The following is a 13,019-nucleotide window of genomic DNA, read 5'->3' as shown; positions in this document are numbered from 1 at the left end:
ATTTATTTTTTATTTTTTAACTTTTTTAGTTTATATACATTCGTTTAGTATTTGCCATAGTTGTCTAATAAACAACTATGTCCAGGCATGTGAGACCTGAGAGATCAGTGGTTTCCTTTCACAAGCGTCTCGCAACATTTTGCTGGGATTCTGGCCGTCAGTCCAAACAGAACCAGAGGAAGTGAATCAGATTTGTAACTCACTTCACCTTCACACGTCTTTCCAGCTCCGTCCACACAGAGCTGTGAGGCTCACATCAGGACTTGGTGATGGTGGTCACTCCAGAACACTGTCTTTGGAACAATCCTGGTGCTTAGGGTCATTATTCGTTTAGAAGACCCGTTTGAGCCTGAGCTTTAACTTCCATGCTGATGTCTTTCTTTTTTTTTTCTTTTCATGCAATAATAAATATGAATAGTTCATAAAACAAGTAAAATCAACATGAACGAAAAGGAGCAGATGTTGTTTAGATGTCGCTTCAGTACTGCTGCATGACGGTCTTTCAGTGCGATATCATCTACTTTGTGATGTGCAGCAGCTCCTCCTGCGGCAAAACCCACCTCTCTAGGTCACAGTTGGGATGGAGGTCTGACGTTTGGAAAGGGGCTTCATTTTTCCTCCAAATGTAGCAGTTTTGTTATTTTCTGAAGACTCAACTCGAGTGTATCCGAAGGCTGTTTACTGGATTTTCATGCTGCTTTTGAAAGAATTGGTTCTTCCCCTCAGAGCGTTTTTTTTTTCCAGTATGTCTGTTAGCATATAATGATGAACCTCTAGTGAGATCATATCCATACAGTGATAATATAAACTTCTGTATTTGAAGAAAATAACATTCAGTAAAACCAACCCTCATCATTCTGGCTTATAGCAAATAGAAATAAATTAATTAATCCTAAATTAAACCAATTAAAAAAAATATGATTTAAAACAGTGAACAAAATCTATTTTATTTGTACAGATTTCATCTGTATGGATAAATTATAGACTTTCAATATTATTCTACAGGATTTTGGAAACCTGCGACGTGTCCATTGGATGGGTGAGGATAACACCAGGCGTAACCTAACCTAACCTGAACAAAAGTACAGACACATTTTAGACCTGTAAAACAAGTCTTAAACAAATGTAAATAATGACATCTGTTTATGCTTTCCTGACCAGGTTCATATCATCTTCCAACATTAACTTACAAAACACCTTTGAGGCACAGCGCCTCCTCAGAGCTGCAGTTTCCAAGCCTCAGAGCTTCTGTCTCACAGAGCAGCCCTCCCCACCGGTACCCCACTCAGCTCCTTCAGACTAGCCAGCAGCAATTAGTTAGCACCTGGTGGAACCGCAGAGCTCATTATATGAGCCACTTCTCAGCGCGACGCTGGTAAAAACATTGTGAAAGGGTTAATAGAGGAGCCATGTTGTGATGACTTCCGGAGGGTGGAGATTTAGAAAGGACAGGAGACTTTAAAGAGACAGAGGCCCAATTTCATACTGTTAAATAAGGAAGTAAAATTTCTTTTCAGCTATATTTGATAAATGCAGCATTTTGTAACAACTTGAAGTAGCACAGTTACTTGGCTATGCGATAAAATGGTGCACTATCCCTGTAATAAATGAAGTGGAAAAGCAGAGCAATAGAAGCATTTATTGCACCCCTCATTTCAAAAGACTTGTTAATAATAAATGGTCTCAGAAATTAATTCTGGATTTCAAATATATGAATACATTTTGGTTTGTATTTGGTGAAAAAAAACATTTGGAAATGCAGACATGTGCCGTGATGCAGCTCAACAAGAAAAGCCCACCTTCGTTCACAATTCCATAAAATTTTTATTTATTCTCTGTTATTACAAACCAACGTACCAATAATTACACAGAGAGGTCTAGGACTTCCCACTCTGGTATCTGAACTACAAACCTGTCTCATGTAGTGTTGAGACACCCAAAAGTGAGACATGTCTCCCCCTAGTGGCAGACAGCGGTATTGCAGGTACAATTTTCTCAGCTCCACAGGGTAACTGGGGCAAAAACAAAGTCTTCTCTGCCTCAGATGCACACATATTCAAACGCACCTGAACCCCAGCCGTCCACTGCACAGATCAGAGGATGTTCACGTTCTTCCCACACCGACACCAACAGAACCTCCACGTGGCTCTCCAGTCCACCGCTTCGTCCTTCAGATACACTTGGCCTCCATGTCATACAGCCGGAGAAGGTCTGAGATCACAGCGTTGATGTCTGCTTTGGTCACGTCCTCGCACAGCACCTACACACATGCACAAACACACAGCACAGACGTTCAGCTCCACACCTGGCCTCACTGAACAGGAGAGGACATCAAAGGTGCACACGCCATTTGAAACGACCCAGATTCAGAGGCCTTCAGGGACGGAGCAGGAGGTCTGAACCCAAACGAGACTTTTCTCTGTTTCAATCGGAATCGGATGACTTGCTAAATAAAACCTGCGACAAAAGAGATCTCATTTAGGAAATTGTGTGAATAGGGGGCGCAAAAAAAACAACAAAAAACTAGAATTGCAGCCAACAATAAATGAATGCAGAACAGTTACATAAGCCGTCTGTGCCGTTGAAGACAGCAGTAATGAAATCCAGCTGAAGAGCGCTAGGAAACAGTCTGCATGACAGCACAAGCATCTTTGGACTAAATATTTTTTTTGAAGTGGTAGCACAGAAAACCTCCATACTCACACATCAGTGTAATCATTACCTACATTTGTATGTTGATGCATTTTAAGGCCTGCTGTGTTATGGCCCACAATGATCAGGGTCATATGTATATATAATACATATGACATATAGTCATATGACAATACAATACAATATAGTCTGAACAATTGCAACAGTGAACCAGTCTGCCTAAACCAACTTTGCTCCTCCAGTTAATTGCAGTGTTTTACTGCGATCGGATGTGAATCACACAGTGGTGTGTAATCAGGGCATGGAAGGAAAATGAAATAAGGTTTTAATTTTATAATAATTGTACTGAAATGTGAATTTCCCTCTGGGATTAATAACGTATATTCATTAAAACTATTAGAAACCTATTCAGTAATTTAGAACATTAAAATGCCCATTTATTTCAGGAATGTTATCACTAAGTGACATAACAGATTAATTATACACAGATGGATGCTTATTTCTGTTAATTAAGTTTATTTTCTGCTTACAGCTAGCGAAGACATTTCAAATTAGAATATTACATCAGACCAATAACAAAAATACATTTAGATATAGAAATGTGGCCTTAATAAAAAGTTTAACCACATTATAAGTGTTCATGGTGAGTCTAATATACCACTTACTCTCTGGAGGATATCAACATGTGCATCTCCTGAAACTTCTGTCACTTTTTGTTTGACTTCATAATCTGAAAACTTTTGAGTTTTTGTCTTACAAATTTCTGACTTTATAATTTGTGTTTAGCATTGTAAATGTATGCTTTAAAATGTGGAGGATTTTTAAAAATTAAAAAAAATCTTTTTCAACAGAATTTCAATGTTTTTTTCCTCAAAAATAATGTGAAATTAATCTCACATTTTTCAGGGGGGTTTTTTTGTGCTTTTTTTATTTTAGCAAAAATGTACTACTCCTTGGTCTATATTTTGTTTTCTTCTATATACAATAACCCCGACTCTTCATCATAGACAGCCCTCTGACATGTGATGCACCTAAATACAATGCAGTGCTAACAGCTGTCCTAATAGAGTCTGGCTGTGTGTAACTTCATTTGCATAAGTCCAGATTTTCTGTTTCTGGCCTCAGAGGTTTGTTGAACAACCAGCATCGTGAAGACCAACGAGTGGAGCAGACGGGTCAGGGACGAAGTTTTGAGCCATTTAGAGCAGAGTTAGGTCTAAAAACCATGACATGGTTTGGGATGGAGCTAAATAAAAGACAATCATGGACAATAACTCAGGTGCTGCAGAGGACTTGCTGCAGATGTTCTCCTTTTAAAAGGACAAACAATGATACACATGTAGCCAGAGCTGCAAGGGAATGATTTCGTCAGCATATTCATAGTTAGAACAACCTAGTCAAAGTACAGACCTAAAGCCACCTGAGAAACTGCAGCAAAACTTGAAAACAGATGTTCCCAGATGTTAGTTTCCATGAGGAATGTTGAGGTCTGCTGATTGAGTTGGTCCTCTAAGTCTTGCAGCTGTAGCTGCAGAAAAACAATGGTTCTAGAAATAATCGACTCAGAGGGCCTGAATACAAATACGCATCAAGTTTGTTAAAATGGAGTACCAGGTTTTATTTTCCTTCCACTTCACAATAGACACTATTTGGTGTTGCTCTGTCATACATTGTGGTCCCAGTAGAAAAACGTTCAAGCTCTTTGATGCTTTTAAGGCGCTAAAAATAAACTACATTGTGGCACCTAAACATCAAAGCCTGCAGAACAAAGAACAAACTGCTTCCCTCAAGTACTTCTGGATCAACATTTGTACCAACTGGAATGTCCCGCATCAGTATTTGCCCAGCTCCAACAGCTTGTGATAAAACCCAGATCTGGCTGAGAGCAGACCAACCCCTGGTTGGAGCCTGCCGGCTTCCTGAAAGCTCTTTCAGTCTTCGTCTGACAGCTTAACTGCCTCTACACATCATCTTACACTTCAATTAATTTTTACTGTGACTGTTTAACAGCTTCCAGCTATCTGACGTTTCAGCAGCTTCCACATGGACTGGTGCTTTGGCTCGTTCCAGCCCACACGCCTTGCAGCCGCCTGAGATCTCAATAGCTTTTATGGTTTACAATTTACTGCCTTCCTGAGCTCTTAAAATGACACGCTAACTGCTTTCATCGACTTATGTCTCAGAAAGACACATTCCCATATGAGATGTGTTGGGTTATCCTGTCTGATTTGAAGGGTTTGTATTAATGTGAGATCTAGGTTTTACTTTTAGAGATACAAACAAACATAAAACTTAGCAAATGACTGAAATTAGAAAATGTTACCCTTAAAACTCCAATCTTCCATCACATCAGTGAACACACCGTATCTAATAAGGGCTTTAAGAATAAAGAAAGAACAAGATGGGCAACAAGCACCTAAAAGGAAAGCTGCATTTTATTTGGTACATTCAAGCTTATTTCTGGGAAGTTGTTCTGTTTCATCCTGTTCAGTAGTCCGAATGAGTGTTTTGATCATCTAAGTTTAGAGAATGATGCTGTTCGTAATGCTAATAATTCTAATTTTGCTCACCACTAACATTAGATGCTGAAGACTCAACCCTTGAATCAGGTTGTCTTTGTTTTGTAGTATTAGTCAAATCCTGTTAAACTGTAGAGCAGTGTCAGAGCTGCTTCTCTCTGCCTCACACACACAGTGTGACAATGCCTCTGGTCCTATTATTGCTAATGAATACTACTCATGGTGACAGCATGTTGAAGAAGCTGTTACTGTGTAGCTCTAATTTGATCTTTTTGTAGATTTGTGTTCATAATTTTCTGATTGAGGTGATGCATATCTGGACAATTATTTCCTCTGGTTTTGGCTGCTGTGCAGCTGCAAGGATATTTGACCTTACATTTGACTTTTATGATGCGTAACCGTGGGAACAAAGCCTTGTTTTCACAAGCTGCATACACCATGTTCCAGATTATTATGCAAGTGATACTTTCCCAGATTTTCTTAAATGGTTAATGCAAATGATGGTCAATGCCATTTTCAAGTCATGAACTACTACAGTATAAATAAAATTTTACTGAACAAAGTTCCCAATAACAACAGTAATTATTTCAAAAATAAAAAACTCAAAGTGCACTGTTCCAAATTACTTTGCACAGACATTTTATGGATTATAAAGAACTGCAAACGGTCATTCTTTGAATGTGCAGCATTAAGTGTTCACATGTACTAAAATCAAAAGCTGTTTCAATCAAAAACATCTTAACAGACGAGTTACATGTTAACATAGAACCTTCTTTGGTATCACAACACAATTCTTGATCCATTGAACTTGTGAGTTTGTGGAAAGTTTCTGTTTGAATTTCTCTACAGGATGTCAGAAAACCTTCCTAGAGCTGTTTTAATATGAACTGGATCCACCCTCAGATCTTCTGCTTGAGGAAACTCCAAAGGTTCTCAATAGGGTTGAGGTCAGAGGTCAGAGGAGGATGGTGACCCGACCATGAGTTTCTCCCCTTTTATGCCAATAGCAGCCAATGACACAGTGGGATTCCTTGCAGCATGAGATGGTTCATTGTCATGATGAAGATGATTTTGCTACTGAAGGTTCAGCTCGTCTTTTAGAACCATGAAAGAAAGTGATCAGTCAGAAAGTCCATAAACTTTGGTGAGGTCGTTTTCAGACCTTCATGGACTCTGAAGGGGTCGACCAATGATTCTCTCCTCATGACTTCAGCCCAAAGCATGACTCCACCACCTCCTTGCTGACGTCACAGCCGTGTTGGGACGTGGTGTCCATCCACCACCAATCCACTACTGGATCCATCTGGACCATCCAGGGTTGGACAGCAGTCATCAGTGAACAAGTCTGTTTGAAAATGAATCTTCATGTACGGCTGGGTCCACTGAGACTGTTTCTGCTTGTGAGCTCTGGTTAGGGGCCCAATAGTAGGTTCATGTACCACAAGCCTCTGGAGGATCCATCAACCATTTCTTCCATCCATCATAATGATCCACAATCATATCCTGACTCCAACGTCTCTCTGCTCGACTTTCTAACCAAATGGCCAGACATAGAGTGAAAGAGGAGCAGCAGAAGCAAACAAACTGGATTAGCAGAACTGCTAACAATTGATGTCATCAGGTCATGTTGCTCATGTTGCTGTGGAATATCGTCTTTGCTGCCCTGATAGTGACCTGCTCGCCTGTTATGAGAGTCATACAACTGCTGTGCAGCAATGTTCTTCAGTGAGAGGCTTCTTCATACTTGCTGCAAGACTGACTGCTACTGGAGATTCCTTCCCATCCAAAATGACTCTAGATGATGAGTTATGACAGCATTTAATTTCCCCATATGATAAGAAAAGTGTTTTGGATTCAATCTAAATTTGAATTGAATGATTGAACAAAGAATGTTCTTATAGTTATAGTTACTGAAGTTATAATTGATGAATAAATGACTCAACAGCAAAACAAATAGCAGCAGATGGGAGGCTGTACCTATAAAATTGGGCCAAACTGTTATCACTTATTTTACAGTACATGTGGATTTTTCAGGCATGTACAAAATAAGAAAATATTAGTCAGCTATAACCTGTTTTACAGAGGAGTAAATGTAGCGATCATTCATTTAGTTGAGTTTTATATGAAGACATGCTCTAGAGCAGGGGTTTTCAAAGTATGAAAGGGTGAGCCCCCCTCCAAGGAGCACAATGCCTGCTGCGCCCCTCCTCCCCCATTTGAAAAAGTAACTTTAATCGGACTACTGATTACTCCTTGAAAAAGTAACTTAGTTATATTACTGACTACTTGACTTGGAAAGTAACTAAGTTACATTAAAAGTAACTTTTTAGTTACTTTCAGCAGCTGCTAACAACAACGCTCTGCCTCCTGTGAAAATCACATTGATCTTTGCTAATACTTAATTGTCAGCTATTTTATAATGGTAACATCAACAATGTGTCTCCACTGATAAGGTTGAACTGAAGAGGAGATTGTACAAAAAACAGTACAAAAAATAAAAAACAGGGGGGCTTTGTGTGGTCCACTGTTGTCTGGAAAACTCCAAGAAGGATTTTAAAGCCCCCCCTCCCCCAGCCTCCAGATTCTGCGTTACGCCCCTGAGTTTGATGTCAGCGCAGCGCACAGAGCTCCTCCTGCAGCTCCACAGCTCAGATGGCTGCGACACTTACCGTAATATTAATAATTATAACGGTGCTAACTTGCCATTATAATTATTGCCAACTACGGACACGTTTATTCGTGGCTGTTTTCACGTTTATTGCGCTGTTCATATTGGTCTCGATGTTTGCAGTTTTCTGGAGCGCAACGCGAAGCTCGACGTCATTCAGAGGTAATACATTAACTTGACATTAACAAAGACACAGCGGGACGGATCATCCGGGAAATGATGGACAGGGAGAGACTGAATAAAACTACCTTAATGACGGACAAATTCTGGGATTTATTATGAGTCTCTGCTTATTCCCAACCACAAATGAGTAACTTCACGTTCAAAAACGAGCCCAAAAAGGCGCAACCAGCAACTCGTTAAATTTTCAAGCGACTTTTAAAAAAAATGAAGCCCAAAGCCGCTTATAATAATCGGACTTGGCGACAAAAACTCAAAATAGTTCCAGTTTTTCCACCAACAAAATGCGCATCTCCACTCCATTGTTTACATTTCTGTCGCATAGAGACGTCGGTCACGCGACAAGACGCGTAGAGGAAATACGATTAAATAACAATAGAAGATAGTAACGCACAGTGATTTTGATAAGTAACTGTAGTCTGACTACTCGATTTGAAATAGCAACGCGTTAGATTACTCGTTACTGAAAAAAGTGGTCCGACGTCAGTAACGTTACTGACATCACTGGCCAAAACATCCTCTAAGGTGGGAAACATTTCCACTGATCCCGCTCCACGCGCACCCACAGTACCAACTTTTTCCTAAATCAACAGAGTTGATCGTTTTCGTAAAAGACTTTTCTATAACATCAGTAGACAGCAAGCAGATAGCTTTTCCGGTTTACTTTTTCCCGCACCGCGCCTCCCCAAAAGTGCTCTGGCGCCCCCCTGGGGAGGCGCGCCTCACACTTTGAAAACCGCCGCTCTAGAGTCTAGACCATAATCTGGAAATTCTGGTATTAAGTGAGTAAAATGTTCAATTTACCGAGGAAGCAGAAAATAACATAATCATTTTGTTGCCATCTATAGTTCTTAAAGAGAAAGTGGAATTGTGGAGAATATCCATCAGTAGACAGAGTTCTGCAAAACCAGAGATCAGAAACTGGAAAATTTCCAATCAAAACAGTCGGGCCCATTAAATTATCCTCTCTCTGCCACTCATACTCACACACACACACACACACACACACGTTCTCACTGTTAACACACCTGCCACCACTCCTTCTCTCCAGCGGGCAGCTCCACTCCATAGCTGCTCATAGCCAGGTAGAGTGCAGCTACCGCGATGTGTTGCGGTGTGTGGCGGATGCACATGTCTCCATGGTAACAGTCCCTCAGCAATGCCCAGGAAGTCTCAGCCATGGGGGTTCGAGACCAAGCGTGCCGGTTCACCAGTGATTTCACAGAAAGCAGGTAGTGGAGCAAATACTGCAGAGAGGGGCAGAGCGGAAAACACACTTTGCATTGAACACTAGGAAGCAACAGAACACACACTCTGTTTTTACCTTTTAACTTGTCTCTCCTTCTTTATTCTTTCCTTCTAGATTTTTGTAATCTTTTTGATGAAATAGTTACATGCATTAGGGTGTAACATCTCAGCCACTAGATGGCATTGTTTGTCAATTTTCACACCACTAGAAATTTATTTAAACCCAATTATGCAGTTTCCTTTTAACAAGCTTCATTTATGTTGAAAGATGTAAAACTTTTATGAATTTCATGCAAACAGAAACAGACATCAGTAGCAGCACTGGGCAATAACAGTGGCTGAAAACTAGATGAGGAAGACAGGGATACGTGGATGTTTGCACACACACACACCTTGTGAGGATGTTCAAAGGAGACGTGGAAGTTGAGCTGTCGTAGGATGAGGAGCTCACACTGCACCACACTGTCCCTTAGGTCCCAGAACTCCTTATTACATTCGAGAGGAGCACTGCCTTTGCTAAAGTACCTGAGAGACACAAACAGACAGAATGGAAAGGCTTTTTATTTATATTTAAATTCAGCTTTCAAGTTTTTTCTCCAGGGGGCCTACAGATTGTGGGAAATATCCAGCACTTCCATAGTTTCTGGACAGAACAGAAAGTCCTGTAACCTGGACAGCGTGACGACAGAAGCATGTTGCAGCCATTGCGTTGACAATGACGTCTCACAAAGCCCAACCCCACACATTTACTAGCTTATTGTCCTTTTAAGGACATTTTGAAGTTGTTAAGTTTTAGGTTGTTACCCTTAGTTATTGTATGTATCACATAAAAGCTTCTTTTTTTTTTAAAATAAGACCAATAGAGAAACTCTATATATACAAAGAGAGTTTCTCTTTGTATATAGAGAAACTCCCCAAAGGGGGAAAGAGGGAAAAATATATAAATAACTTTAAAAAAAATATTCCAACTCACATTTAGACATTTCTCTCTAAATGTGTTATATGTTATGCGACATATAACCTTAAAGATGAAGGTTACATGTCGCATTAGGCCAGAGGTCAGCAACCTGAGGTTCAGGAGGCAGAAGTGGCTCTTCAGAGTGTCATGGCTCTTAATGCGATAATAATAACAATATTATTATTATTACTATTAATAACAATGATAATATTATAATAATAGTATTATTATATATTAATTATTAATAATAATAATAAGTGATCACATTTATTATTCCGATAATAATAATAATAATAATAATATTTTTTAATATTCAGTTGAATTCAGTTTTCAGTAGTTTTGTTTTGCCATTGAATAAGCGCATTGAAATTCCACAACAGAAAATTTTTATAGATCTATTTTTTAGGTTGGAAACTTTTTTCTTTCTTTCTTCATTTTTTTACTTTTTTCAACAAATAACATTACACAGAAGAAAGCGTATAACCGCAGTGGTTGGAGTGGGCTACAGAACTCCAGGCAGTTGTCCAAAGTTTGAGTCCTGTCCTCTGCACCTTTGTTGCATGACTTCTCTTCCTGTTGGCATACTTTCAAAATAATGGACGCTAGTGCCAAAGAATTCTTTAAAAATAGAAATAAAACGGTGGTTCTTTAAAAATAACAACAAAATTCCAGTAGTATATCTTTATCTTTTTTTTTTAAAAGGTCAAATAACATTGGTGGCTCTTTGGAATATAAAGACTCCAGAGATCTCCATTAGGCAAAAGTCCCACTCCTTTATCAACAGTCAATATATTGAAGGATCTGGTTTCGAAGTTATGAAAATAAAAATATGGTACAGATGCCTCATATATTTCTCACCATTAACCCCTGTAACGACGCCAAGCATTAACTGTCCAACAAAGTATGATTTCACAGCTCTTTTCAAATCACACAAATATTGCCTTTAGTCAATATCATCTCAGGAGTAGGTTTTCAATCTGCCAGTGTATTATTCAATCTTATCCACGTGTATTACCTGTGGCTCACATTGATGATGTCCCGGGTCCGGATGTGTTGCTCCTCCACTTTTCCAGCCAAGTACAAGCAGCTCATGGCCACCAGGTAGGGTTCATAAACACGGGATGTGACCCGCTGGAAGAAACGATGGTACAACACACAGGCCGTTGCCACGGGTACTGAGCGCATACAGAGCTTCACTCCTGGGCAACAAGAAGCCAAGCAGAGAAGATTAGAAGGTTTTCCATCTTACCTCCTTACAACTGAGTCACACACAGTGTGAAACGGCTCACTATGTATAACTACAAAGCTGCACATTGAATGAGAGAGAAGGCTTTATTCTGGTCATAACTTAATAATTACTGCTGGATATCTTTAACCTGGTTCAGGACAGAGACTTTTCTACTGGAAATGGGAATTTGCCTCATGAAGTAAAAGGTCATGAGGCAAATTCCAATACACCAATTCGATACTAATATCTCTATCAGTCCTGATATTGAAAAGAAATTCCAGATCGGGTATAGGTGACAATGTGCCTGATTCACAAGGGCCTATCTATTCAGTCTAACTCTATGCTCATGCCTTATTATTTATTTTACATTATATTTAGAATTACTAATGGAACTTTGTGAGCGCATTTAGTAATTGAACCATTTGAAGGAAAATTTGTTGGATTTTAAATTTTTTTTACATGTTGACCAAGGCAGTCAGCCTATTGTTTTTAACATTTTCAGTTTCTTCATCATTGTCTGTTCTACTCCTAATTGTACTAACTGAACAAATTGAAGTTATGTTGTTTTTCCTATGTTTGACAGAGCTTGTGAAGCTATTGGTGTATGAAAGTGTGCTGTACTGGTGCAAAGTTTAAGTCATTTCAGCGCTGTTGCTCTGTATTGGATGAGACCAAACCTCATATTTGTATCGGTATCGGAAGTGAAAAAATTAGATCGGTGCAACCATAAAACTGTAACTTTTAAAAGAATAGAATTTCAATCAAAATACTTGTTCTTATTAAGTGGCCATTTTACACTATATTAGCTAAGTTTGCATCTGAATATGCAGAGGGAAAGAGGGTTTTTCTAACACATTCCCCCCATATGTATATACCTTATATAAACTCTAGTTTAAAATCTTTAATGCTTTGCTCTCTCACAGATAGACTGCATGGTCCTAAATTATGTTAAATGACAAGGGTCAAACCTTGGCCCACCTCCTCACCTGTTTCCATTATGAAGCGACACACACGAAAGTGAGTCTTCGTGTCCCACGTGGGCTCCGATCCAGAGTCCCTCCTGCCCGACGGCCGGGGTTCTTCTGCCTCAGCAGATAACCGACAGGACGGACCCTCCATGACACCTGGGCCAGAGAGAAAACCACAAAACCCAAACTGTCTCTGAGAGCCTAAAGAACAACGTTAACTGTTCCTCTCCGTTAATTCCTTCACACTTTAAGGAAGCCCCTAAATTAATTTAAACATTTTTTAGAGAAAAAACTGGGAGGGTGGGAAAATGAGAAGTTGCTAAACATTTATCGTTTCATTTAGCTAGCTCTGTTGTATCACGCTACGTTCATTCTGACACCGGAAGAAAAATATATAAGCTTCCGGCCAATGATTTCAAAATAAAACTAACTTGAAGTTTGACCTTTGAACTGCATTATCAAGAATTAAGTATAATTAAATACGGAAATTTCCTTTGTTTGACATTGCTTGCAGGTTTTAATTATTTTGGTTTGGTCGAACAGCAAAGACAAGAAATGCCCCACACTTGACGCTTGAAACTACACAGTTTTTCACAGA

General features: G+C 39.4%; 1 protein-coding gene across 1 annotated transcript; it reads right to left on the bottom strand.

Moving 5' to 3' along the window:
* On the bottom strand, positions 1 to 12,820 carry ccnq (cyclin Q). Its single transcript, XM_044117886.1, has 5 exons — positions 12,440 to 12,820; positions 11,241 to 11,424; positions 9,660 to 9,792; positions 9,048 to 9,266; positions 1 to 2,260 (listed from the first exon to the last, which is right to left on the bottom strand). Exons 1-5 carry the CDS (start codon positions 12,570 to 12,572, stop codon positions 2,171 to 2,173), a joined length of 759 nt encoding a protein of 252 aa, XP_043973821.1. The 5' UTR covers positions 12,573 to 12,820; the 3' UTR covers positions 1 to 2,170.
* Positions 12,821 to 13,019: the final 199 nt, after the last annotated feature.

The sequence above is a fragment of the Gambusia affinis genome, linkage group LG01, assembly GCF_019740435.1.
Source record: "Gambusia affinis linkage group LG01, SWU_Gaff_1.0, whole genome shotgun sequence".
NCBI classification, from domain to species: Eukaryota; Metazoa; Chordata; class Actinopteri; order Cyprinodontiformes; family Poeciliidae; genus Gambusia; species Gambusia affinis.
Note: the sequence above shows the minus strand (reverse complement) of the source record. Positions and strands in the feature narration are given on the sequence as shown.

What these genes read in the sequence shown, in the direction of transcription:
- ccnq (XM_044117886.1), bottom strand. Translation starts at nt 12,572, where the DNA reads ATGGAGGGTCCGTCCTGTCGGTTATCTGCTGAGGCAGAAGAACCCCGG. An exon ending in ATCATCAATGTGAGCCACAG is followed by an intron (nt 9,793 to 11,240) that starts GTAATACACGTG and finishes TGTGTCTCTCAG; the next exon opens with GTACTTTAGCAAAGGCAGTG. An exon ending in CCTTTGAACATCCTCACAAG is followed by an intron (nt 9,267 to 9,659) that starts GTGTGTGTGTGT and finishes CCCTCTCTGCAG; the next exon opens with TATTTGCTCCACTACCTGCT.